Here is a 26224-nt window from a genome sequence, read left to right as displayed (position 1 = left end):
ACAGACATTCCTAAGTGTCCTTGGGACAGGCCTGGGCTGCTTTAGTGACCCAGGCATTGTCTCTGCAAAAATGCACCTGCTGCTGAGACACTTGTCAAACAAGCCCTTTCCCAGTGTCTCCTTCCTGAGCGGGGGCCTGCAGACTGCTCTGCTGTGGGCTGTCTGCTGTGGGCTGTCCACTGGTGGCTGTCTGCTTCAGCTGTTCATTGTGAGCTGTCGGCTATCCACTGTTGGCTGTCTGCTTTGGCTGTCTGCTGTGGGCTGTTGGCTATTGGCTGTCTGCTTCGGCTGTCCACTGCGAGCTGTCGACTGTTCACTGTTGGCTGTCGGCTGTTCGCTGTCAGATGTGACAGAGCTCTGAGGATGCCCTCCAGTCTGGCTGGTAGCTCGCATGGGTCCCAAGTCCTTTGAGGTATTATTTTGTGTCTGTGTAGTTAGAGTCTGGAGTGAGGGCTTGTCCAGTGGAAGAGTAGTGATGTCTGGGACTGCCCAGTACGCTCAGACATCCGATGGTGGGGCAGGGTGACATGTGCCCTGGGTACCTAGCCACGGACGATCAGGCACATTTAGCAGCTGTGTTCCAGGAGCAAAATCATCACCAAACAGGGCCAGGGAAGAGGAGACAGGAATCCCGGGGTGGGGGCACGACAGGGCTTGATCACCTGAGAATGCTGAGGCCTAGAATGTTCCTTGGGGAGCTTCTGCCACTCAGCAGAGAAGCACCTGCTGTGTGCTGGGCCTTGCTCCTCCTGGCAGCCTGGGTGGGGGCAGGCAGCGGGGCTTCTGCCTCTGCCTGCTTCTTGTGGGCCACACTGAGACCCTGGGAAGTTAACGGGTCTCTGAGACCCCAGTTGTGAGACGCAGAAGCAGTGCAGCCTCACTCATTTGCTCAGCTGGGATGACTTTACAGGCCGTTTGTTCTTCTGCCGTGCATGCGGGCTGGGTCAGATGCGGGTTCCTGGGAGGTCCAGGAAGATGGCTCCCAGGCCCTGGACAGAGTGGACAGATGCGACTGTGAGTGGGGAGCGGAGCGGGGCAGGGCACAGAGCTCCCCTTGTACCAGGGAGGTTCCCTGCTAACCCCCGTGCTGCAGCTGGGCCTGGGGAGTGAGAGGGAGGCTGGAGGGTCCGGCCTGGCTGCCCCTGAAGCCCACTCCAGGAGCAGGGCCTCCCCCGGTGGTGGTAGATGTGCCCGAGGAGGTGCGGTGTGGCCTGGTGACAGAGGCCACCACAGCAGAAGGCAGGACAAGGCTGGGGCCATCCCCTCCCGGCATGCTGCTTACTGAGACATCAGCTCTCCCCCTCATCACCTCCACCATGGCGCCCCACAGCAACATCCGGGTCCTCCCGAGCGCAGCCTGACAGGATTTCCTGCACCCAGCGACTGTCCGGTGAGGGCCTTCAAGAGGGAATCTTTTTTTAAGGTTTATTTATTTTTATTGTGAAGGCAGATTTACAGAGAGAGGGAGAGACAAAGATCTTTCATTCGCTACGTTACTCCCCTGAGGCCACAACGATTAGAACTGAGCCCACCTGAAACCAGAAACCAGGAACTTCTTCTGGGTCCCAAGTCTGGTCCATCCTCTACTGTTTTCTCAGGCCACAGGCAGGGAGCTGAATGGGAAGTGGAGCAGCCGGGACAGGAACCGGAGCCCATCTGGGATCCTGGCACTTGCAGGTGGAGGATTAGCGAGTTGAGCCAATGCACCGGATCCCAGATAGTGTTGGGAGGGTGGGGTCCACCTGGTGCAGCTGTTATGGCTCCCACTGCAGCACCTGCCCCTGACATTGGGTGCCTAGGTTCGAGTCCTGGCTGTACTTCCCTCCTGATTCCAACTTCCTGTAACATACACTCAGAGGAAGGAACCAGCAGGTGGGAGTTTTCTGGTTTTTTTTCTGCCTTTAATCATAACAATAATAATAATAATAATAATAATAATAATAATAATAAAAATACTTCAGGAACAAATGGAGGCAATTTCTGAGCTGGTACTGGGCCAGGGAGACCTGGAACTTCCTCAGGCTGGGCTGTCTGGAGGGGCAGGCGTGAGGTTCTCTCTATCCCGTGTGTAACCTTGAGAACACTCGCCAAGGAGAAAGCCGACACAGAGGTTAAGCCACTTGCCCAGCAATCCACAACAGAGCAGCCTCTGAGGCTGAATTGCAGACTTGCTCCCTCCTGCAGTCAAGCCCACAGCCCCCGAGCGAGCAAGCAGCAGGGACGGCAAGCAGCTGCGCTGTGTCGGTGCCGCCTTCTGGCCTTTGCACTGCTGCTTCCTCTGCCCCGTCCATCCCCGCCTAGCCACATCACCCTGCAGCGTCTTCCTGCAGGTGCATATGCACACAGCATTGCATACATTGGTTTTTCTTTTTTTTGCACCAAAATAAATGCGCCTCTTAATTTCAGTTTCCCATCAACATGTTGTGGTGCTGGGGGAGTCTGCTCAGAGGGGGTCTTTTCTGTTTACTGTGATCCTCCCACCCTGTCCCTTATTCCTTGAGGGGTGGGGCTTGGTTGCTTCCTCCTGGCGGTCTCTGTAGGATAAGCAGTGTTGCAGTGCATTCGTCCCAGCCCCCCTTCGTGCTGCTGCTCTGTTCTCCGCTCTCAGACATGCACCTGCAGCTCCCCACCAGAATGGCACAGAGAGCTAGGCTGGAAACCCAGGCGTCTGGCTGGCTGGCCGGTTGGCCACAGGTCCCGGTGCGCTGGCCTGTGGGCAGTGTGGGAAGGGGGGCATCCGTGCTTCCTGGGAAAGCCGTCTGTTTGGGAAGCTCTCCGCCCCCCCACCCCCCAGCAGATGTCTGTACTGCTGAAGCTGCCGCATTTCCGCATGGTGGCTGCCGTGTTGCTGCGGCTCTATAAATATTAAATGGGTATTAAAAGAAGCCTCTGTGTTCCCAGTGTGCCTGGTTTCTCCGAGCAGGCCCCGTTGGATCCTCCTTTATGTGAAATGCGGCGTTGCGCTGCCGAGCGTCTCCGAGCGCCTCCGGGACACTGTGTTGCTTGCCTTGCCTCTGCCGCCTGAGTCCTTCGGTGCCACGGGCGGGCGGCACCTGCTTTCTGGGCCAGGGGTGGGCACAGGCTCCTGGGACTCACCTTTCACAAGGGCTGTGCCCGTCCTGGCTGCCTCCTGAATAAGGAAGGGCAGAGGGTGGCAAATTTTCGGTCCACAGTTGAGTTCTCTTAGCACCCACCCTCCATCAGTTCAAGACGGCCAGAAAGAGACATCCTTGGTTTATCTGTCTCTGCATCCCTCCCTCTCTCCATCCTCACACTCTCTCCATCTTCCTTGTCTCCCTTCATCCATCCATGGCTCAGCAATTCAGTGTTTGAGAAGTATCAGGGACACATCTTGAGTGGATAATAACGTGAGAATGCTCAGAGTCAGCAGCTATGGTTGCTGGGCTCCAAGAACAGTGCTGCACCAGTCACCTCGCTTCACCTTCTCCACTCTTTGACGCCCTGTCAACCAGAAAACAGAGCCTCCGGGAGGTGAAGCCATTCGCTCAGGGGTCCTGGGCTGGCAGAGTGAGCAAGCAATACGGAATCCTGGCCTGAGGTCCCCTGGAGGCTGCAGCTTGGCAGAGAAGAGAGTTGGTGCCAGCAGCCAGAAGGAGGCAGGGGGCTCCAGGTGGAGGAGGCGGGACTCAGGCGCTGGGCAGGGCTCAGCTCTGTCCTCACCGTGCCTTACTGAAACTTTCCGTGTCTGAGGCACCTTGGCATTTGTTGCATGGGAGAGATGGGAATTCCTCCATCAGAGGCCTTGGTGGGTGGCACTGATCTGGTCAAAGCCGTTTCTGCGAGTGGAAGCTTGGGAGATGACCTGAGCTCACACAGTGCTGCCTCCCTGGCTGGATCCTGGCTGGCAGAGCTGTGGGCATCTGGTACCCTGGAGCCTCCCTCGGGGGCTTCCAGGAGCCAGGCAGCAGCCACGTGGACATGCTGGGAGTGGGCCTGCTGCACGGCAGACCCAGGACTCCCCTACCCCAGAGGCCTCCTGTGCGCGGCCGGGGGGCCCTCACACTCATCCAGGAACACACTGGTGTGTAAGAGGATGACTTGTTCTCATGTGCTCAGGGTGAGGACCTCGTACTGGGGCTTTAGGTGTGATCTTGGGAGGGGATTGCAGGAGGGCATCACTCTGATTTTAGCTTCTGTGGGGGATGCTGGAGATTCTTGAAAAAATTAATAACCCATTTCTGCTTTGCACATAATTAAAATGTTCTCCAGTCTCTAATTTTTTGTCATTTTCCTAATCTAATTTGTTTTCTGACTGTGTCGATTCTTCCATGCGCAAAGCAGAGGGAATTTTTTTTTTCTTCCCTTAACATGATTGGGATGTGACTGTCCAGGGCTAGTTCAAATGACATTATTTTCTCCTTGGTTAAATACAATGCAAATGGAATCATCAGGGGGCTCTGGAGGGCCACAGACTGAACACACACACACACACACACACACACACACACTCGTATGGAGTCATGTCATTTAAGCTGCAATCACTATGGGAAGGAACTGGGAACCCTGTGGGCCTGGTGGCCTTGTGAGGGGCAGTGCCGGGTCTCGCCTGCCACCTGCATTTGCAAGGTGCTGTGGGACTTAGCTGGCAGCCAGCGGGGAGCACTCCACCCCAGGGCCGGGCCGAGTGGAATGAGAAACTCCAGGTCCTGGTTAGGGGTGGGGAGGCCTCTTGCATGAGGGTTTGCTTCGTTTCTGTGAAGCTCCGGGTGGTGGAGGAGGCCAGCGAGGCGGATGGGGAAGTCCCTTCTCTTTAGGCAAAATCTGATGCCGAGGAATGAATTTTCACCGGCACCTGCTTGGGCTTGCTGGAGTGTGGGCCTGGGGCCCGGTGGGTGTGCCCGGGGAGGGGTCGGCATGGAGGGGGGACTGGGTCGCCTCTCCACTGCTGAGAAGCCTAACTTAGCCTGTTTACAAAACACCCATCATTGTCTGCCTGCCCCCACCCCCTCCGCCGTAGGGCAGGAGGATCTCGTTGAAGGAAAAAAAAAAAAGAGAGAAAAAAGAAAGTTTGAAATCTTTTGGCATACTGGTTGCTGCCTGCCGCCGCTGCCACCGACCAACTGCACTGGGGTGGACGGGTTCTTATTTATTTATTTATCTCTGCTCCCTGCCCCCTCTCCCTTCTCTTTTCTTTCATCGAAGTATATTCATCAAACTGCTGAGTTGGAAAGATTTGTAATGAGTTTTTGAGCTGTACGACTATGTTTTTTTTTCTTCTCCTTCCCCACCGCCACCCCCCCCCGGTTCCGCCCCCCCCGCCCCTCCCAGCCCTCTCCTTCTTTCTAAATCTTCATCTGACATTAAATAAAGCAAATCCCAAACAGATTAACTGTCGCACAGTTCTGCTCCGTCTCCCCAGGCTGTTTGCAGGTCTGGCGGGGGGCCGGGCGGCAGCAGTGGTGGAGAAGGCGGCAGTGGGCAATGCCCGGGAAGCCCGCCCAGGCCCATGTGGCACCCTAGGTGGGATGCCGGCGTCCTGAAGGCCGAGGCCCTGGCCCTCCTGCCCTGCGGCCTGGGCATGGCCTTCTCCCAGTCGCACGTGATGAGCGCCCGGCGCCACCAGCACAGCCGGCTCCTGGTCGAGGTGGACGAGTACAGCTCCAACCCCACCCAGGCCTTCACCTTCTACAACATCAACCAGGGCCGCTTCCAGCCACCGCACGTGCAGATGTAAGTGGGGGGGGTGCTGGGACAGCTGGGGTGGGGGCCGGGACAGCCAGGTGGGCAACCTGAGGAGTGGGTATTGACTGGCTAGGGGAAGGCCAGATGTGGAGGCCCTGAGTCTGCTCTGCCATGTTGTAACTTTGTGGGGTGGGGTTCAGTTGCCCCCTCCCGCCAACCCTGGGCTCTTTGGGGTGGTGACCCCAGCATGATGGCCTTAACTCAGTGTTGGAGGGTGGAGGGAGAGTCCCAGAGAGAGGAAGGGAGATACTGCAGGCTCGTCTGTCCTTGCCTGGCTGGGACCACAGTCTGGGTCTGATGGTCTCGCCTTGGCTCCGCGGCTTGCCAGGCTCTGTGCCAGCCAGTGGGGAAGCAGGCTTTCCCAGAGCCTTCGGAGATCACGTGCCCCTTGGGGCTGTGCTGGCAGGGCCTGGGAGGGGCGCATACATGGGTTGGGCACCCCCTTGGAGCGACGCCAACAGCAGGCCCCTACTCCTGCTCCTCCCTGGCTCTCCTCCGGCCCCCAGGCACAGGGTGGAGGAGAGCAGAGCGCTGGACCTGCGCTGTGGGAGGACCCCACCTCCTCACTCTCCCGGTGTCCCCTTCAGCCTTACCACAGGAAGGGCAAGGCCCTGGGTGGGTCCCAGGACCCTGTCAGGTGCACATGACCAGCAAGTGCTTTGAGTCCAGGCTGTCGACCAACCGCCTCAGGCCTAGGCTGCTGAACTACAGGCCGGGCGGGCAGTGGGCAGTCTGTATTGTGAACTTGTGCCAGGCCGCGGCCAAGGCTGGTGTGATTAGAGCCGCCTGCGCACCTGCCTGCTGGCCTGTGGGCACTCAGCTAGCACATGGGGCCTATACAGGGGCAGTGCCAGGGGTCGGGGGGGAAGGTGTCTGCCTAGCAGCTCTCTCATCCAGCTGACTCTGTACCCAGTCGGCCCCTTGCCTTTCTCGGGCTGCTCTGCGCTATCACGCTTGTGCCTTGCCTCCTCAGTGACGCCCTGGGCGTCCCTGGCCTTCACCAGCACAGAGCTTTGTCTCTGGGGCCTGGCCCAGCGAATGGGAAGAAGGGAAGACCAGGGTCAAGAATGTGGTAAGGACAGGGATCAGGAAGGTCGCAGAAGATCAGGGAGGGCTTCCTAGGGGTGCCGTCTCACACTCAGGGAACCAGCAATGCCTTGAGCTAAGTGAGGGGGCCAGCAAAAGCAGCTGCAGGGTCAGGGGTGCAGGGGTGCAGTGGGGGAGTCTGCAGGGAGGATGCTCTCCCTGCCTGGCCCTCATCTCCCAGCGAACGGAAGGGGTGAGTGGTGCCTCCCAGGTACCCAAGTCGTTGGGAACAGGGTCACGGGGTTTGCCTGCGATGCCCGTGTATAAGTTGAGGCTTGTCAGGATGGAAGTGAAGGGAAGAAGGATAGAGGGAGGTGAGCAGAGATGGGGGGACACTGTAGGGTCTTGGATGTGATAGGAACCTAACCAGTCTTCATAGCCCCACCCCTGCCCCATCCCCCACTGCACAGCTGACCTGCAGCCTGGGAGGGTCAAGGAGCAGGAGGAGAGGGGGTCACCCAGCCTAGGTGCCAGCCCAGATACCAGTGAGGGTCTGGGACCTGGGGGTGACGTCCTCAATCCTGTACCGTTCCTGCCACCGCGCTGCCTGTGGGGGGACCCAGTGCTAGGCTGGCCTGGGAGTGCTGCTGATGGGGTTCAGGCTTCCAAGCCACCTCAGCAGGTAGAAGCTTTATGTGGATGAGATCTTCCTCCAGGAGACAGGGAGCTTTGCTGTCTGGGCCCCTCTCTGGTCCTTGCAGAGTCCCTGGGAAACAGCCACACTGCTCAACCCAAGATACCGAGGTCATGTGCCCAAGTTTATGAAGACTTGGGTTCAAGTTCACTCTTCAGCCAGGACCTTGAGCCAGGGGACTAACTTTATTTTATTTTATTTTTTTAAAGATGTATTTATTTTTATTGCAAAGTCATATATATGTATATATGTGTATATATATGTGTATATATATATATATATATATATATATATATATATATAGAGAGAGAGAGAGAGAGAGAGAGAGAGAGAAAAGACAGAGAGGAAGATTTTCTGTCTGCTGGTTCACTCCCCAAGCAGACACAACGGCTGGAGCTGAACCAATCCAGAGCCAGGAGCCCAGAGTCTCTTCCAAGTCTCCCATGTGGGTGCAGGGTCCCAAGGCTTTGGGCCATCCTTGGCTGCTCTCCCAGGCCACAAGCAGGGAGCTGGATGGGAAGTGGGGCTGCCGGGATTAGAACCAGCACCCATCTGGGGTCCCGGGTGTGCAAGGCGAGGACTTTAGCTGCTAGGACACTGTGCTGGGCCCAGGGGACTAACTTTATTTTAAAAGACTTACTTATTTTGAAAGAGTTACACAGAGAGAGACATATTTCAATTGCTGGCTCACTCCCCAGATGAGCACAACGCCCAGCGCTGGTCAGCTTGAAGCGAGGAACCAAGGGCCTCTCCAGGTTTCCCACATACAGGAAGTGGGAAATAGGGACCCAGACTCTGCCAAGAGGCCAGCTGGTGTGAATTCCAGACCCTAAGCCTGCCTTCAAACTTGAGCCACACTCCTCCACGGCAGCTGGGTCATCTCTGCGTGGTGTGCCCCCCGATACAAAGGGCGGGTCCCTAGCCTGCATGGGTGTCGTGAGCAGTGCCTGGAGGAGCCTCACACACCGAGCTCCTGTTCCCGGGAGGCCTCATGGCCACCCCGTGGGATTTCAAGGTTGAGCGTTTGTTAGAATCCACACAGCAGATGGCCCTGCCTGGAGAGGTGAGTCGATTCTTCCTCTGGGATTGCTGGGTTTGCATGTTCTGCAGGCTCCCAAGCCTCAGGGTGGAGGCAACCAGAGTACACTTAATTAAAGAGCCCTGGCTCCAGCAGCAGGTTGGCCCAGTTGGCCCAACACCCTCACCAGGTGTGCTGTTGGGAGCTGGTGGGCGGCGGCTGCAGGGGCACCTGTGGCTGGCTCAGTAGAGAGGCTGGGACGTTTGGGCTCCAGGGCTGGTCTGCTGGCCCCGTCCCTCCTTCTGTCTCCGCCTCTCTGCCTGGGTCTTTGCTACCTAGTGCCATCTTCAAAACAAGTGTGTGTGTGTGGGGGGGAGGAGTTAATGAATGAATGAATGTGATAGGCTCCCTGGGGCCCATGCCAGCCAATAGGCCGGGCTCAGCTAGCGGCCCTTGGTCCAATCCGTTGTATGGGCGTGAGCAAGGTGTGTGGGTGGAGCCCCAGCCAGCTGCCTGTGAGACTGTGGTTGAGAAGGGGGTATGGGGGTCCAGGGAAGAGGAGAATGGCCGGGAGGGAGAGTCCAGCTTCCACTCTGTCTGAGGCTTCCTGCAGGCCCTAGGGCAGGACAGGTCTGAGCTCAGAGTTGGGGCCCAGTGGGGATTCAGGTGTGTGGAAAGGACGAGTGAAGGTACGAATCCCTGGAGAGATGCGGAGGTGCTCTGGGCACCTGCCTGGATGGTCCTTGCCTCCGCCGGGTCCAGCATCCTCCTGGTGGGCTCCACCCGGCTTAGCCACCCGGAGGAAGGGCCCAGGTGCCCCTCCTCTTGTGGCCTGGGGTAAGGCAGGCGGGCTCTGCAGGCGCTGTGCCCTAATACTTCCTGTACATTAGCATGCCGAACCCGTGGCTCTCAGAAGGTGTTAATTAAATTTCTTCGAAGTATATTGTCTGAAAAAAAAAAGGATAATTAGAAAGATGTCTTTAAAAGTATTTATGTAACCAATGCGCCACGGTTCTCGGTTTGCCGCATAATTAGATTTAAACATGAAAACTCCTCCAGCACACGCTTGTCTGGAGGGGCGTCTTGGGGAAATGTCACCATGGGGGTCCCAGCAGGAGTGGGGTGGGGACCCCTGTGGGCCGTGAAGGGCTCCTGGGCACCAGGACCTGCAACAGTGCCCCCAGAAGTCTCTGAATCATTGTGCTTAGCAAGTGGTTGCAAATACCTGGGATGCCGTGAGTGGTTGTGCCCCAGGGGTGCCTCTGTACCCCATGTTCCCAGCAATGCTGCCTGGATCCTGCACCTGCCCCTTCCCTTACCATCCCCTGGAGGGCTAGTGAGGCAGGGAGTCTGGGTGCTCGGTCCCTGTGGGGTTGGATCCGATTGGGGCTGACATGGTGGCTGCTTCCCCTGGGCTCTGTGACCCCGTGACCCACAGGGGCCTCACTCCCTACAGGGTGGACCCGGTGCCTCATGATGCTCCAAAGCCGCCTGGCTACACCCGCTTTGTCTGCGTGTCTGACACCCACTCGAGGACAGATCCCATCCAGATGCCCTACGGAGACGTGCTCATCCACGCCGGAGACTTCACGGAGCTGGGGCTGCCGAGCGAGGTGAAGAAGTTCAACGAGTGGCTCGGTAGGTCCCCGCCCACCCAGGGCCTCATTGGGCTGTGCCTTGGCCCAGCGGTGCTCCCTCTGTCCTTGCCAGGTCCCCTCCCGGGTGTTTCTCCGCAGTTTCAGAGGGGAGCCTTCCCTGGGCCCTCCCCGTCCCACCCCCTATCCTCCCTTCTACACCTGCTGCAGCTGTGACTTCTTGTTTGTGGGAGCTGGGGAACCTGGGAGACCCTCCCGGAGGGACTCGGCTGGGGGCTGCCCTGTCTGCGCGTGGCAGCTGATGAATGAATGAGTGGCATGATGGAGTGAATGGCTGCAGATGGCAGAGTCAGGGTGGGTACTTGGCTGCATGAACCAACTCGGCCACCCACCACCGCTGCTCAGCTGCCTTTGCCAGGGAGGGGGCAGGCCAGCTGTCATGCTGGGGTGCGTGGGTGCCCGTGTGGCTGCTCTCCCTGTGCAAGCAGAGGGCTGGTGGAGGCTGGCATTGCTCGCGGGGGCAGAGTTCGACAGGCTCAGAACTTCAAACATGGAGTTTTCAGACGAGGCAGTGTACCTGCAGTGCTGGGCTTGGTTGCCTCACATGGAGGCCGGGGCGGGAGGGAATGCCTGCCTGTCCTTGCTCTGTGGGGCCCCGGATATGAGCTGTGGGGCTCTGCCTGGTACGTTCCCAAGGCAGGCAGCAGCATCGCCAGGCTAAGCACTGGGGTTGCAGTGTTGCTTGTCCGCTGAGTCTTGGGGCTGTCCCGTTTGATGGGGGAGAATTCGGGTTTCTGACCCTGGGCTCCTCTTACCTAACTGATCATGTGATGCTGTGTGTGGACAGCATGGACGGAAGATCTTCCTCTCTGTCTCTCCTCTCTGTATATCTGATTTTGCCATAAAAATACATAAATCTTAAAGAAGATTTTTTTTGTGTGTGTGTATTTGGAAGGCAAAGTGACACAGAAAGAGGGTGAGGAGAAATATCACCCACTGGTTCACTCCCAAAGTAGCCACTGAGCAGCCAAGGTTGGACCAAGCCAATGGCAGGTGCCTGGAGCTGCATCGAGCCTCCCATGTGTGTGCAGGGGTGAAGCCCTCGGGCCATCCTCTGCTGCTTTCCTGCAAATCAGTAGAGAGCTGGGCATTTGAGGGACTGTGAAGGAGCTCCCACAGGTCCTGCCTGCCCCAGCAGTTCTGGTAGAATTTTGTAGAGTGCTGTGTCAGTCATCGTCACTGCTCCCACGTGGCAAATCGGGGCTTCCAGGGAAGGGACAGGGTGATGGCTGGTCCCGCAGGAGGGGACGGGGTGATGGCTGGTCCCGCAGGAGGGGACGGGGTGATGGCTGCTCCCACAGGAGGGGACCCAAGGCCTTGAGGCTGAGTCTGTAGGGAATCAAGATGCTGAGGAATAACCACCTGCAGTCTGCTCGCAGCACAACAGGAAGCAGGCCCAAAGTGAGAGTGGGGGTGCACAGGTGCACATGAGGCCATGTGGACGCTGGAGGGAGCAGGAGGCGTTCACAGGGGCCCACCAGGTAGAGTGGCGGTAGCTGCTCGGAGGGCCTCCTTGAGGAGGTGTCCTTGGGTAGGGCTGAGGATGAGAAGGAGGAGGCGGTTTGTCCTGAAGCTACTGCAAAGCCCAGAGTGGGAGCAAGGAGCCCAGGTGTTGGATGGGGGCAGGGCAGTGCCCGTGGCCTCGTGGACCAGGAAGAAGGCTTCAGGACGGGGTCTGAGTGATGGGAGTTCTTAGAAAGCTCGTCGGAGGGCAGTAGGCACACAGGATCCACACTGTTCCAGAGCTGACGTCTGGATCATGGGGGCTTATTTTCTAGTGTATGGCTCTCTCTCTCTTTCTCTCTCTCTGATTTTTAAACAATTTTACCTAAGAGGCTGACAGACATCTGCCCTCTGCTGGTTCACCCTCCAGCTGCCTCTGATGCCTGGGGACGGAGCCAGGCTGACACCCAGAGCCTGGACTATTGCTGGAGCTGGAGCCGGGGGTGGAACCCCAGCCCTTGCATATGGAACGCAGCCTTTGGAACCACGAAGCAGGATGCCCACCACGTATGGTTTTTAAAAAACTAATGAATTAGGCATAGAGCCAGAGAGAGCCTGGTTTTTAAAGGGCAAGTTTATGTCCTGGTAAACACCACAGTAGCATTTTTAAAGGGAAGTTGGGCTCAGGGGTGTCTGCAGTAGGTGTAGCCTGCAGGAGCGGACTCAGAGCAGCACTGACCTCAGGGCTACCCCAGTGCCATCCAGCTCTGAGCCCAGGGTGCCTGGGAGCCTCTCCCCAGCCTGGGGCCCCACCCACCCAGAGCTCCCTGGGCCTAGCCCCTCTCCCCTCAACTGGCAGATTGGACATTCACCGCATCTGCTTCCAGGTTATTCATCTCGTGGAAAATCCTGTAAGACCATTCTAGACAGGGAGGAGGAGAGAAACACATGGGTAAGGGCATGACAATTCCACAAGAATGGGCAGGTGATTGGGGGCTCGGCCCCATGCCCTGTTCGCTGCCCACCCCTCCCACCAGGGCTGTGTGCGCTACCGCTGTTTTGCTCACTTGGGCCCATCTGGGTCTGCCTTCCTGGTGAAAGCTGCCTGGGGGTGCCACTGGCGAGGGCCAGCTGGTCGGTTACCAAGGTTGTTCGGTTCTTGCCACACTGGTGGCCACACTTGTCATCCACGTCACGGGGAATGCTGTCCCCAGCAGCATCCTGTCCAGCCCTATGATGCCTCTTCCCCATGGGCACCCACAGCTCTTCCTCCGGGCATTGGCGTGCCCACCTCCATGGTGCAGGGCAGGGCCTGGGGGCTTGTGGAGGGGAAGGCTGTGAGGCAGGCTGCTGTGAGCCCTCACTATGGCCGCCAGGGACCTTTGGGGGTGCAGGAGGAGTCCTGAGCCGCAGGCCAGAGCTGAGTGGAGCAGGTGATCTGGCTGCTGTCAGAGAGGCCAGATGTGCCAGTGACTGTGGGGGCATTCCTGGAGGAGGACATGAGGGGCCAGGGGAGAGGCTGGGCCCCCACTAGCAACCCACTGCCGAGGATGCTGCTGGCTACAGGGCAGCCTCCGGCGTGAGGCCTTGACCCTAGCCTGCGGGGTGGTGTTTGGGACTCTCCCTGCCAAGCTCCTGTGCCTGTTTGGTAGTGCCCAAGGCTGGTGTCGACTTCTTCTGTGGTTCTGTCATCCCACCTGCTGTCGCCTACACTCCCTTTTTCCGCATCTGCCGAGGCCTGTGGGCGCCCAGGCTGGTCAACCTGCCGGGGTTCTGTGAACCTAGTCCTCAGCTGGCCTGGAGGTGCCAGGTGGGTGTAGCAGAACGTGTGGCATGGTGCAGGAAGCCACAGGTGAACCAGTTACTTCAGCGGCACCTCCCCTGGCAGAATCCGGCAGAGAGGAAGCCAGGGGCCTGCAGTGAGTGTTCTGAAGTTATAATTAACTTTTTGCTGGCGCCGTAGCACAAAACAGTGTAAGAGACAATATGAAAGGGGGCCAAGGATTTCGTTAAGTAGAGCGAGGTCTTTTGCAAGGAAACCCTTAATTAAAGTCTGTGAGGAAGGAGGGGAGGAGTGGGGAGGGAGAATGCAATCCCCACAGGTTCTCTGCCTCTGGGCTTCTTGAAGGCCTGGGGGCCACTGGGGGTGGTCCTGGTAGCGGGGCATGGAGTATGCCTTGGGGAAGCGAGGAGCAGGCATGGGCCTCCCTTTTCCCTGGTGGCAGCAGCAGGTACAGAAACCATGATGGTTTGTGGGGGAAATGATTTCAGATACAGCTGGGCTCGCCCGCCCCCATGCACCCCTGGCTCTGGCTGCTGCCTTGGCTGCTGCCCTCTGACATGGGAATTCCAGCTCAGGTGCTGCAGTCCCCGGCTCTCGGTACCCGATGGGTACAGGGCCCTGCTTGGCTCTCATTTCTTTACTTACAGTAAATCTCCGAGCCTCCCACCTCCACGCTGCGCTGCGGCGCCTCACAGCTTGGTCCACCAGACTGGGCTCTGAGGCCACTGCTGGTTCTGGCCGTCAGCATAGCGCCACCTGTGGCCTTCCTCCCTCTCCCTGCCCAGCGCTGTGTCATTCTCTTGACCCTTGGCCTCGGCCATCAGGACCTTGTCTGCTGCCTGTGGCAAGCTGTGCTTCTGAGGCCAGGTGGTGAGATGGGGCTGCAGCTTGCTGGGGTGGCTTGTAGGTGGGCACAGAGTGATACCTAGTGGGCCCGGGGCCCTGGCAGGGTTGTGTTAGGGCTGGGGTCACTGAGTCAGCTCTGTGAAAGGGGCAGTGATAGTGAATGCAGAGGTGGGGTGGGGTACTTGTTGATGAAATGTGGCTGGGCAGGCACCTTGGAGAGGGGTTGAGCCAAGGGTCCACAGCTGAGAGCGGCCTGCGGAGTCTGGGCTGGCAGGGCGGGGCAGAGCTGGAGTCCGGCCTGGGTCTGGAGTGGGTGTCACAAGGGCTGGGAAGCTGTGATTGAACTGGAGGTGGCCAAGGTGGGGGGCCGGGGAACCACGGGGCTGGAGGAGAAGTTCCCAGGGTTTGCAGAGGGGAGGGGCTTGCTGCCGCCATATCCCCCATGTCCCCCAGCCTGGCACAGGTTGGGTGCCGGTTAAGAAAACATGCACTTTGGGGTGTGACCGCTGTGATCCAAACCACCAGAGCACCGCTGTTTGAGGCCCCGTGGCTGGGTGCAGTGGGCTTGGAAGGGCTGGCTTGCTCGCTCACCAGCAGGTGCCACATTCAGTCTGGGTGGTCCTGTTGCTGTGCTGGAGTGGGCTCAGGATGAGATATTTGCCCATTCTGGTTGTGAGCACTTGTGTTCTTTCTGGCACCCATGGGATGGGCCAGTGTGGCGGGACTTGGGTGACATGAAGTCACAATGGCCAGCGGGCTGGGGGCTGACCGGCAGAGTGGTCGCCAAGAGTGCATGAGGCTGGGCTTGGATCCAGGGCAATGAGCAAGGCAGCCGAAGGCTGCAGGCCGTGGAAGAAACTAATTTTCCACATCCTTCCTCCAACAAATCCCCCACAAGCCCAGGCCATGTTTTAGGGGCTAAAAGGGAGAAAATTAACTTCTAATAAAGATGAAGAATCTAAGTGGTAGTCAAGTGGTTTTGGCCAGCTGTAATTACAGCATTTTCATGTTAATGTAAAGCCCCTTGAAAGGTGTGCTTAAGTGCTAATTATCTGTTTACAGCGAAGGAGGTTGGGAAATGAAATGAGACCTCTGGCTTGTACATGTGCACTGTTGGTGTGTCTGTGTCCTCGTGTGTGCACACTGTTGGTGAGCTGTGTGCACACAAGTGAGCTCACATGTTCATGTACACGGTCATGTGCATGGATGTAATACATGTGTAATGTGTTTCTGTGTTCTTGTGCACATACACATGTGAGCGTATTGTGCAATGTTTCTGTGTGTCCGTGCGTGTAAGCATGTGTGCACACACATGCACATGTCTTATGTACACGTTTGTATGTGCATGTGTGTTCATGTGTTTACATGTGAATGTGTGTGTATTTATGTTTCACACATGTTTTACAGGGGCATTTTTCATCATTCTACATATCTGCTATTCTAAATCTTTTAATGAGAGACAGTTTTTAAACTGTTTGAACAAGGTCAGGGTACATCTCTGGAAGCCTGGGCTCTGGAAATTCCTGCATGGTTTCGTTTTCTGTATCTTGTTCTCCATGTGGAGTTTTTCGTTTCATCTTGGGTCTGGCGGTGGAGATGGGGGGGGATCTGAGCTGCCTGGCAGCCAAAGTGAAAAGAGCCGAACTGCAGGACTGATGGCTCTGATTGCCGCGAATGCCTCCCCTGCCAAGAGCTGTTACCCCTCAGCTGCCCTCCACGTCCTTTATATGTGGGGGCGTTCATCTCACTCAGCTGCGAGGACCCCCGAAGTCTGGCTTTCGCTGCCTCACGGCTGCACAGGAGGCCCTGGCTGGGGACTCTGGCATCGGATGGCAGTGTGGGAGGCTGCTCCGTGTTTGCGGGTAGGTGAGCGCGTCCCTCTGCCGGTCCTCTGGCGCTGTGATTCCCCACCCCCACACTGCCGTCTTGTACATTGATACAAGTTTCTTTGTTTCCTCTCTATTGGTTTGAAAATTCTACATTCGCTCTTGATTTGTTTACTGGTTACTCATGAATGTTTAATGCAGACTTAACACAGTCTAAAGTTAATCACTGCTTCCGTTGCTGCCCCAAGAATGGCTCTGTGTCTGCGGTGTGGGGGTGGGGCCAGGTGGAGGCAGGTGTGAGGATGGGAGCTGGAGCGAGTGGAGTAAATGAGGCCCGGTGGGGTCTGGGGCTGAATATGGAGACGGTTTGCCTCCTGCAGGAAGTAGCTGTTGAAGTGCCCGGAACATGCAGCAAAGCTTGGCCAGGGCAGGGGCAGCAGCAGCACAGGCCAGCCAGGGCGCAGGGACAGGGGCCCCTTTCTGTTGCCTGTACTCGACCCTTCCCGCAGTAAATCGTGAGGGAGGGACTCCTCCTTGGTTCAACGTTCCGAGCCAGGTACCCGGATACAGCAGGTGGGAGTGCGATCTTCAGGACTTGCCTGGAGCGATGGAAATGAGGCCGTGATGGAGACGGAGCAGGGGGACGTGGCCGCCGAGGGCCACCCGAGTATCCAGTTGTCTTGTGCCTCACTGCCGCCCACAAGTGTGGGTATCTTTCTCTGTGGTAGGGTTCGGAAGGTGCCTTCTCCCAGGCAGGAGGGTGGGAGCACCACATGGGTGGTCTGAGGATTGTCTGGGCTTCCCTAGGGAGTGTGGAGCTGAAGGGTGCCTGTGCTCCTTCAAGTTCAAGGCTGTGGGGCCGTTGGAGAAGTAGCTGGCTGGCTGTTCAAGAGCCAAGGAGGATAGCAAGCTCTGGCTGGCGCGGTGCTTTCTTCGCAAACACCGGGAGATGGAGTTGCGTGTGTGAGGAGCCTGTGGGCTTCTAAAATGTCATCCTCATCCTAGATTTTCTTCCGGCATAGGAACACTCAGCCAGCCAGGAAATCCTGGCCAGCACGGAGCTAAAATATTCTGTCACTCTATGCACATCAACTTCCCCAGCCTCTCCCTGCCCGTGCCCGTTTCCCCTGCCAGCCTCCCGCACCTGGATTTCATCAGGAGCTCTGTGGTGGCCATGTAGGGGGCAGAGCCAGTCGGTGTCACCACTGTCCCTACAGGCTGTCCCTTCCCCGGGGCATCTCCCTCCTAGCGCTCCTCACCACCAGTCCTGCTGAGACCATGAGGGAGGGAGAACCTTGGACCACTGTCCAGGGACTGAGACTGCGTTTCTGCCAGACTCCTGGGGCACGGCCCTCTTGTCCGACGCGTTGATGGCTGAATGCTGTCCACTGCTTCAAACAGTCCTAGATCACACCTACACCTTGGTGTGTCAGTGGTCTTATGGCCCTGCGTCTCCTCCTCTCTCCCACACCGTGGCTGCATGGTCAGCTTTTATCTCTGGGTCGGAGCGCTTGTCCTGTGGGAAGCTGGATGCGTGTACAAGAATTTATAATAGACCGGGCCTCCCGGGATGCCAGCTTCAGCAGGATGGCGCTGAAGAGCGGCAGCTTGTGAGCTGTCACTTTTCTGGGCATTGAACAGAGAAGCTTTCAACTTCTGCTCAGGTTTTCACTTGGGTGTGCCAGGCTGCCCTGGGGACATTCCAGCTGGTCTCGTGGCTATCCTAGCTTTTCTGCTGCTGCTTTTATTTGAAAGGCAGAGTTAGAGAGAGCACTAGGAGAGGTAGAGGCCTTCCATCCATTGGCTCACTCCCCAGAGGGCTGGAGCCGGGTCAGGATGGAGTCAGGAGCTAGAGCTTCTCTCTGGTTGCCCATGTGGGTGCAGGGACCCAAGCACTTGGCCCATCCTCTGCTGCTTTCTCAGCTCATGAGCAGGGAGCTGGATCGGAAGTGGCGCAGCCAGGACATGATCTGGTCCATTATGGGATGCCAGTGCTGCAGCTAGAGGTTTCACATGCTCGCCACAGTGCTAGTCTCTTATGTGTGATTTCTGAGCCATTCTGGTCAGTCTCTGGTCATCCAGTGAGAACGCTCAGTGCTCGGGTGGCCCAGTTCAGCCCTGCGGTGCCTGACTGGAGTGATACCCACACTGACACTGCAGCTGGCTCACTTGCTCCTTCTCTGTGAAGTGTGCCAAGCCTCTGTTAGAGGTGTGCTTCCCACATCCTGATGGCGTCTGGCAAGGTCCTTGTGTTGGGTTTTGGAGGAAGCACAGTATAGCTCCCGCCCCATCTCTGCCTGTGTTTCATTCACTTCTGGTGGCTTTTCATCAAAATCTTTGGCCAACTTCTCCTCGGCCATATCCCCAGCAGCCTCCAGGCATACCTTGCAGGTTTTCTTGGAGGTTATGTAAGATCTTATGCAGCTCCAGGGTAGTGGCGGGGCAGCCATGGCACAGACTGGCTATGCTGTGGCCATGGCTGCCCAGCCCGGTGGCTGTCACATCTTCCCCTCCTGTTGAGTGTAGGGAGTGTCACTCAGAAGCTGGCCTCTGTGCTTGAATTCATTGTAACCCATTTGAAATTAAATAGCCAGAGAGGAGCAGGCGTTTGGCCTGGTGGGGAAGGTGCTAGAAGCCCACATCAGAGTGCAGCCTGGGTTGATTTCTCCCTGCCAGACCCTGGGAGGCAGCAGTAATGACTCAAGTCACTGGGTCCCTGTCACCCAGGTAGGAGACCTGGGTTGAAGTCTCAACTCCCAGCTTTAGTTCTTGCCCACCCTGGCCATTCATTGTGGGTGTTTGGGAGTGAGCCAGCTGATGGGAGCTCTTGCAGCCAAGGGGAGTTGGATTCTAACTCATCGTCTTTGAAGCTGTTAAGACTTGGCTTAAAGCCCAAAGTCACCTTCTCCACATGGAACTGCCCCTTTGTATGTCTGGAAAGCCCTGCCCATTTTTCTCCCAGACAGTTCTGAAATCCATGGTCCAAAGGTACACTACTTGGCCTGAAGGAGCAAAACCCAAGTCATGCTCCATGGCTGCTCAGATATGAGAATTTCCAACATCCTGAACTTCATTTTTAGAAAATATGTTTTGCTCCAAGCCTTGTACGCAGATCACATGGGGGTTAGCAAGTTGACGGGGCATTTAGCACATCACGCTTCTCAACTTAAAGACCCAGCCACGTTGTCGTCTCATTCTTCCCTTGGGCAAATGGCTGTGTCCTGTGTAATGTGGCCCCCACTTTACAGGGGGAGCATGCCAGGTCCAGAGTGGGAGACACAGCTTCCCGAGGCTGCCCAGGTCTGGAGCACAGGGATCTTGAGTGACTTGGCGGAGACAAGAAATTCAGCACCATGGAGAGCACCCACTTTGTCCTGTGCCAGCCATTATTGGTTGGTTAAAGGTGTTCATCTGTGGGTGTCCCTGTGGGTGTGCTGCCTGCGCCTCTGCCTGTCTTAATCCTGACCCTGGACCTCCTGCAGCCACTCGTTAGCAGGCAAGGGAGTGAACAGGCGAGGGGCACACACACACAGCTCGGACTTGGTACTGCACTTAACCCGGGTCCCTTTGCTTTCTCCATGTGTGACCTTGGGTAGGGGGTCTTAGTGTAGCAGAGATTGCAGTGAGCTCTATGGGGTTGAGAGGAGAGAACGAAGCAGAAGGCACGAAGCTGCTGGTCAGTAAGGCCCGGTCAGGTGGCTGCAGTTTACAAAGACAGAGCTGGTCTGAAGACAGGTCCTGGGAAGATGGAGCCCTCGCTTCCATTCTGTGTGCCATGTGCCCTGTGGTCCCTTCAGTGTCTGTGTCATCACAGGGCTTGTCTGGGTTTCGGAGGGAGCTGTGATGTGGCCATGACTGTGGTGCTGGGCCAGTGGGAAGGAGAGGTCAGACCCCTTGCAGCACTGTAGCACCCTTGTTCTTGTCTTCTGCAAGCTGGGGGCAGTGCCCTTGGGTGCTGGGGCTCCTGTGAGGTCAGAGATGGTGCAGGTGGGACCCTGGTTTCATGTTCATGGCTCCCTCACCAAGCCTTGGTTCTTGAGTCAGTAAAGGGAGCTGACCCCGAGCAAGTGAGCTGTGCGAGAAAGCGGGCTATTTGGACTCAGTGCACGGCCCGGAGATGGAGCTGTTGTCATCATGGCCGTTGCTGGACTGCTGATGTCCTGAACCCACCCAAGTGCCCCGCACAAGGCAGGTGCTCACATTCGCTCAGTGCATGTGGCTTTAATTACCATTATTAATGTTACCCAAGGATGCCTGTCTCTTTAGTTTTTACTATTTTTTTTAATTGCACATTTAAAAGTTAGGATGTAGTTCTTTGAGATGTGTTTTCAAAGAAAGGCAGATTTTCTAAAGTGTATAGGTTTGTTACTTTGATTTTTCTTAAGAAGAGGAATTTCACACCTTTCCCAGGGTGCTCCATGCAAATGAAGATCTGAGAGCTGGCAGAGGCCTTGCCGAGCTAATTCCGGGCTGGTTTGACAGCACCGACACTGAAGGGGAAGCTGACAAAGCCGGGCTTTCTTTGGGAACATCCCAGCCTCTCAAAATAGTTGCTTTCCAAACGTTTGTCACATGGGTGTTCGTGAGGACTGGTCTGTTCATTGACACAGCTGTCACCGCCATCCCCTTCCCCCCACCTCCTAGGGGAGCTGTCCAAGGGTCCCTGCTGCATCCTGTGTGGCTCAGACCCTCCCACCTGCCGGACAGGGCCTCTGCTCCGGCTCCCCCATTCCGCCCAACCTGCCTCTCCTCCTCTCCTTTGTCTGCCCAGGGTGGGCAGGGGCCGGGTGCGCTTTCCCCTACCTGGGTCGCTGGTGAGAGGCTGTCCACTGTGACTCCAGCCCTATCACCACTCCCTGGGGCAGGGCGGGGGCGGAAGGAGAAAGCACTGCGGGTGTTTGCAAGGAATCGATTCTGTTCATTGTCTGCACGTGCTGGGCAGTATCAGCTCCGGAGGCTGCCCCGGGAACTGTCTTAGTGCTGGGCATGGCTCTCAGGGTCTCAAGCCCCACTGGGTCAGCTCAAATCACACATTTAAATTAGCCACATCACACACCACCACCATTTTTTTGTTTAATAAAAGATTTATTTATTTGATAGAATTAGAGAGAGAGAGATTTTCCATCTTCTGGTTCATTTCCCAGATGGCTATAATAGCCAAGCTGGGCCAGGCTGAAGCCAGGAGCCAGGAGCTTCATCCAGGTCTCCCACAAGGTGCAGGGATCCAGACGCTCAGGCCTTCTGCTGCTGCTTCCCCAGACGCATTAGCAAGGAGCAGGCTCAGCAGTGCAGCAGCTGGGACTTGAACTGGTACCCACATGGGAGGCCAGTGTTGTAGATGCTGCTTAACCTGCCAGGCCACAGTGCCAGCCATGCTATTACCATTTTAACCCATTTATTGTCTACCTAAAGGCAGAATGGCAGTGAGAGAGCTCTTCTATCAGCTGGCTCACTCCCCAGATGCATGTAACAGCCAACCTGGGCTGAAGCCAGAAGCCAGGAACTCCATCCTGGATGGCAGGGGCCCAACACTTGGGCTGCCACCAGGATGCTTAACATTGAGCTGGGTCAGAAGTACGGTGGGCACCATGACATGGCATGTCAGGTTGGCAGACGGTGGCTCCTCCGCCCCACAACACCCACCCTGTTTCACCTGTGTGAAGGATGCTGTGGTTGAGTACACGCAAGTCGTGCAGCTGTTGCCACCGTCCACCTCCAGAGCTTCTCGTCTTCCCAGGCCGGGGCTGCGATGCCGCTGGGCGCTGGCTGCTCCCCTGCCCTTGCACCTGACACCCACCCTTTCTGTGTGCGTCCTTGGATCATCCCAATTTCCTCCCAGAAGTAGAGTCACACAACATTTGCCCTGTGCCAAGCTTCCCTGAGCGTGCCCTCTAGGGTCACCTGTGCCATAGCACGCGCCAGGATTTCCTCATGCAGGCCAGGATGCCCCCGACCCCAGCTGCTGTGTGTCCACCCGCTCCTTTGTCAGCGGGACTGCTGGAGGAGTGCTGGCTGTTCACGTCTAAGATGTATTGGAGATGGACCTTTGCTGTAGCAGGCCTGGGAGTTTCTTTTTTTCTGCCAGGGGCCTTTTGGATCTTTAGAGCATTATTCACAGCCACATGGAATGATTGGCTCAAAAACCAGTCTGCTGTGGATGTATTGAACTTCTAATCCTACCTGCTGTGGCCTTGGCAGGGCCAGACTGAGTGATTTCGTGGGCCTCACGTGGGCAGTGCGGAGGACATTCCCCACTTCTGCTTTATGGTGATGTGACAGAGAAGCAATACCAGACTTGACCATGGAACTGTTTAGGATTAAAATAATGATGTCAGGGGCTGGCATGGTGGTAGAGAAGGATAGGTTGCCACCTGCAGTGCTAGGACCCTCTAGGAGCACCAGTCCAAGTCCTGACTGCTCCACTTCCAATCTAGCTGTCCGCTGAGCACCCGTGAAGGCAGTACAAGGTGACCCAAGTTCATGGGCCACCCAATGAGAGACCTGGATGGAGTTCAGGACCAGCCCCTGCTGTTGGGACTCTTTGTAGAGTGAACTAGTGGAAGATTTCTCTATGTAAACTCTGCTTTTCATAATCAAGATGATTATAATATTAAATCTAACCGTATTCATGTATTTTAAAATCATTTATAAACTCTTCTATTTCCCTGTTTTATGAAAAATTTTTTGGAGATTTGTTTACTTATTTGAAATTACAGAGAAGGGGGAGGAGACAGAGAGGTCTTCTGTCCTCAGGTTCACTCCCCAAAATGGCTGCCGGAGCCAGAGAGCTGTGTTGATCTGAAGCCAGAAGCCAGGGACTCCATCCAGGCAGTCACATGGGTGCAGGGTTCAAATCCTTGGGCCGTCCTCCACTGCTTCCCCAGGCTCCTTAGGAAGCTGAATTGAAAGTGGAGCAGCAGGGACTTGAACCTGTGCCCACATGGGATGCCGCCGTTATAACAGCAGCATGTTGGCTCCAGCATAGCGCTGGTTCCTTCCATGTGGAAATCTGTGTTCAGGTTCCTGGAGTAAGCTGTCTTCCATGTGGAGATTGTATTTGTTGCTGAGATTACCACGGAGGGTGACTCAAAGAAACAGCAATTTGTCCCAGAGTGCTGGAGGCCTGGAGCCCACCATGTGCGTGTGTGCAGGCACATTCCTTCTGAGGCTGTCTCCTCAGTCTGGAGAAGCCGCACGGTGGGGCAGGGAGTGGGAGTCCTTGTCTGCAGGTTACAGGAAGAGGGCTTCGTCTCTGCCGCACCACAGTGTGGCCGTGCAGGTGGCCGTGCTTGGGTTGCTGGTCTCAGGCTCACACCACAGTGTGGCCATGCAGGTGGCCGTGCAGGTGGCCGTGCTTGGGTCGCTGGTCTCAGGCTCACACCACAGTGTGGCCGTGCAGGTGGCTGTGCTTGGGTTGCTGGTCTCAGGCTCACACCACAGTGTGGCCATGCAGGTGGCCGTGCAGGTGGCCGTGCTTGGGTTGCTGGTCTCAGGCTCACACCACAGTGTGGCCATGCAGGTGGCCGTGCAGGTGGCCGTGCTTGGGTCGCCGGTCTCAGACTCACACCACAGTGTGGCTGTGCAGGTGGCCGTGCTTGGGTCGCTGGTCTCAGGCTCACACCACAGTGTGGCCGTGCAGGTGGCCGTGCAGGTGGCCGTGCTTGGGTCGCTGGTCTCAGGCTCACACCACAGTGTGGCTGTGCAGGTGGCCGTGCTTGGGTCGCTGGTCTCAGACTCACACCACAGTGTGGCCGTGCAGGTGGCCGTGCAGGTGGCCGTGCTTGGGTCGCTGGTCTCAGGCTCACACCACAGTGTGGCTGTGCAGGTGGCCATGCAGGTGGCCGTGCTTGAGTCGCTGGTCTCAGGCTCACACCACAGGGTGGCCGTGCAGGTGGCTGCACTTGGTTCACTGGTCTTGGACTCAGGGTTCTGCCCTTGTATTCAAGAGGAATGGGACTCTGTGTGGGTTTTCCGGTTTCCGGGGAGGCATCTGGTGTCAGGGTCTGGTGGAGCAAGTTGGAAAGTCTTGCCACCTCTGGTATTTGGGCAAGAGTTTGCCAAGGCTGGTGTTCATTCTTCTCAAGCTCTTTTGTGTCAATGACCAGGGGAGCCATCCAGGGACTTGGAATTTTGTCTTGATAGAATATTCTGCCTCTTCTGTAGTCACAATCCTGCTTGATGCTGGCACCGTCACCCAGCCGTCTTGGGTGGTGGCCTGGGGCATGTCACCTCTCCCCTTACTTCTGCGTCTTTGGCTGTCTCGTATATTTCCTGTAAGCAGCCTGCTCATTTCTGCCTCTCCATGGCAGGACTGGATGTTTCCCATAAGGCCTGAATGGGCAGTTGCATGTCTGCCACGTGGCTCTGTGTTGTCTTTTTGTTCCTCCGGTCTTCTCTGATTGCCTCCTAGCGAGTTCCTGCAGCTTGGTCCTCTCTGGCACCTTCTTATGGTGTCAGCGAGAAGGGTGACCTGTGGTTAGCTAGCACCGCTCTGGCTCGCTGTCTAGGTCAGTGGCAGTGTAACAGCATTATCATGGGCCTCACCCACCACACCGAATGTTATCCCATGGACATCACAAGGAAAGCGAACTAGAGAGAGACTCTGTACGTGTGACTTCTATTATGGGGTATTGTTAAAACTGTTCTATTTCACTGCTTGTTATTACTGTTCATCTCTTAGTATTGCCCAATTTAGAGATTCGACTTTACCGTGAGTAGGTGTGGGAGTAACATGAGTTACACAGAGCGGGGTCCTGTCCTAGGCTTCACTCTCAGTCTGGAAGCAAATCTTTCTGTTTACACAGTAATAGAAGATAATTTCTTCTCATTTTTGTTTCCTTAGCCATTTCCCTAACTATGGGTTGTAATGTACCTTTTTACTTTGTAACGATCTATTTTGCATGAATAGCAGTTTAGTGTTGTTATCACAGGGAAGTGTGCTGTAACAGACTCCATGGCCTCTCCTCTCGCTTACACTGTCATCATAAAAGTCACATAGTTATGTATCCATGACTGTTTCTGTGATTTTCTCTTCGAGTAAGACAGTCATACATTCATGCTGTCTTTTGTATTTTTCTGGATAGTTCTGCTTGCTGCTTCCTGTGGACTTGAGTGACCGTCTGGTGCCCACTCATTTCAGCTTGAAATGCCCCTCATAGTTCTCAGAATCAGTTCCTGCTGGCAATGGATCTTGTTGGTTTGGGGCTATCTGAGAAGGGCTTGAGAGACAGTTTGGCTCGATGTAGAATGCCTAGTCGGCTGTCTTATCGGAAGGTTCCCATTTTGTGCCACTGCTTGCTGGCTTCCATGGTGGCTGGGAAGAAGTCAGCCGTCAGTCTACGCTTAGGATTTGTAGTGTGTGATGAGTAAATTGTTTCTTCCTGCTTCTCGGCAGTTGGGTTAGGATTAGTGTAACTGTGGGTCTCCCTGGATTGATCCTGCTTCGAGTTAGTCCAGTTTCGTGGATGTGTGGATTTGACTTATATTCTTTGCACCCCTCTGTTCTTCTCCTTCTGGGACTCCTGTTGTGCGTGGGGTTGGCTTTGTGGTTTCTTTGGATCCCTGAAGCTGGGCTGAAGCGGTTTCTCTCTCTCTCTCATTCCTTCGAGACTGGATACTCTGAACTTATTCCTCGTGCAAGGTACCACCTGCTGAGACTGTGATGAAATTGTCAGTTGGTTACACTTTGCATGATACAAATGGAAGAACTTGCTGCTTCTTTTTTTGCAAGTCTCCTTATAGTCTCTTTTTGACAGAGCATCGTCCTAATAATTTCCTTGACTTCTTTATATGTAGCTTCCTTCAGTCCTTGAATGTATTTCTAGTGATCCAAAGACATAGCTTAGTGAGTTCACTATATGAGTTTCCTCTGGAAGAGTATGTAGCAACTTTTTTTTCCTTAATCAACCATGCCTCCTTGTTCCAGATTGTCATTTTCGCAAATAAAACAAAGTCTTTACATTTTTATTTGAAAAGAAGGATTACAGAGAAGCAGAGACAGAGAAGTCTTCCGTCCACTGGTTTACTTCCCCAAATGACTGCAATGGCCGGAGGTGGGCCAGCCTGAATCTAGGAACCAGGAGCAGCTTCTGGGTCTCCCATGAGGGTGTAAGTGCCCAAGAACCTGGGCCATCCTCTGCTTCTTTCCCGGGCCATGAGCAGGGAGCTAGACGAGAAGTGGTGCAGCCGGGACTTGAACTATTGCTCATCTGGGATACCAGTGTCACAGGT

General features: G+C 55.9%; 1 protein-coding gene across 2 annotated transcripts in view; it reads left to right on the top strand.

The window, feature by feature from the left end:
- MPPED1 (metallophosphoesterase domain containing 1) overlaps nt 1-26224 on the top strand; it is a 50367-nt gene that overhangs the window by 5504 nt on the left and 18639 nt on the right. The window contains exons 2-3 of one of the 2 annotated variants that reach the window (XM_058673391.1): nt 5381-5691; nt 9898-10079. In XM_058673391.1, coding sequence (XP_058529374.1) covers nt 5468-5691; nt 9898-10079 — 406 coding nt within the window. In that variant the 5' untranslated portion in view covers nt 5381-5467. Of the gene's footprint in view, nt 1-5361; nt 5692-9897; nt 10080-26224 lie in introns of both variants that reach the window. The other variant, XM_058673392.1, reaches the window with a different exon arrangement.

Source organism: Ochotona princeps, chromosome 15, assembly GCF_030435755.1.
Source record: "Ochotona princeps isolate mOchPri1 chromosome 15, mOchPri1.hap1, whole genome shotgun sequence".
Taxonomy (NCBI): Eukaryota; Metazoa; Chordata; class Mammalia; order Lagomorpha; family Ochotonidae; genus Ochotona; species Ochotona princeps.
Note: the sequence above shows the minus strand (reverse complement) of the source record. Positions and strands in the feature narration are given on the sequence as shown.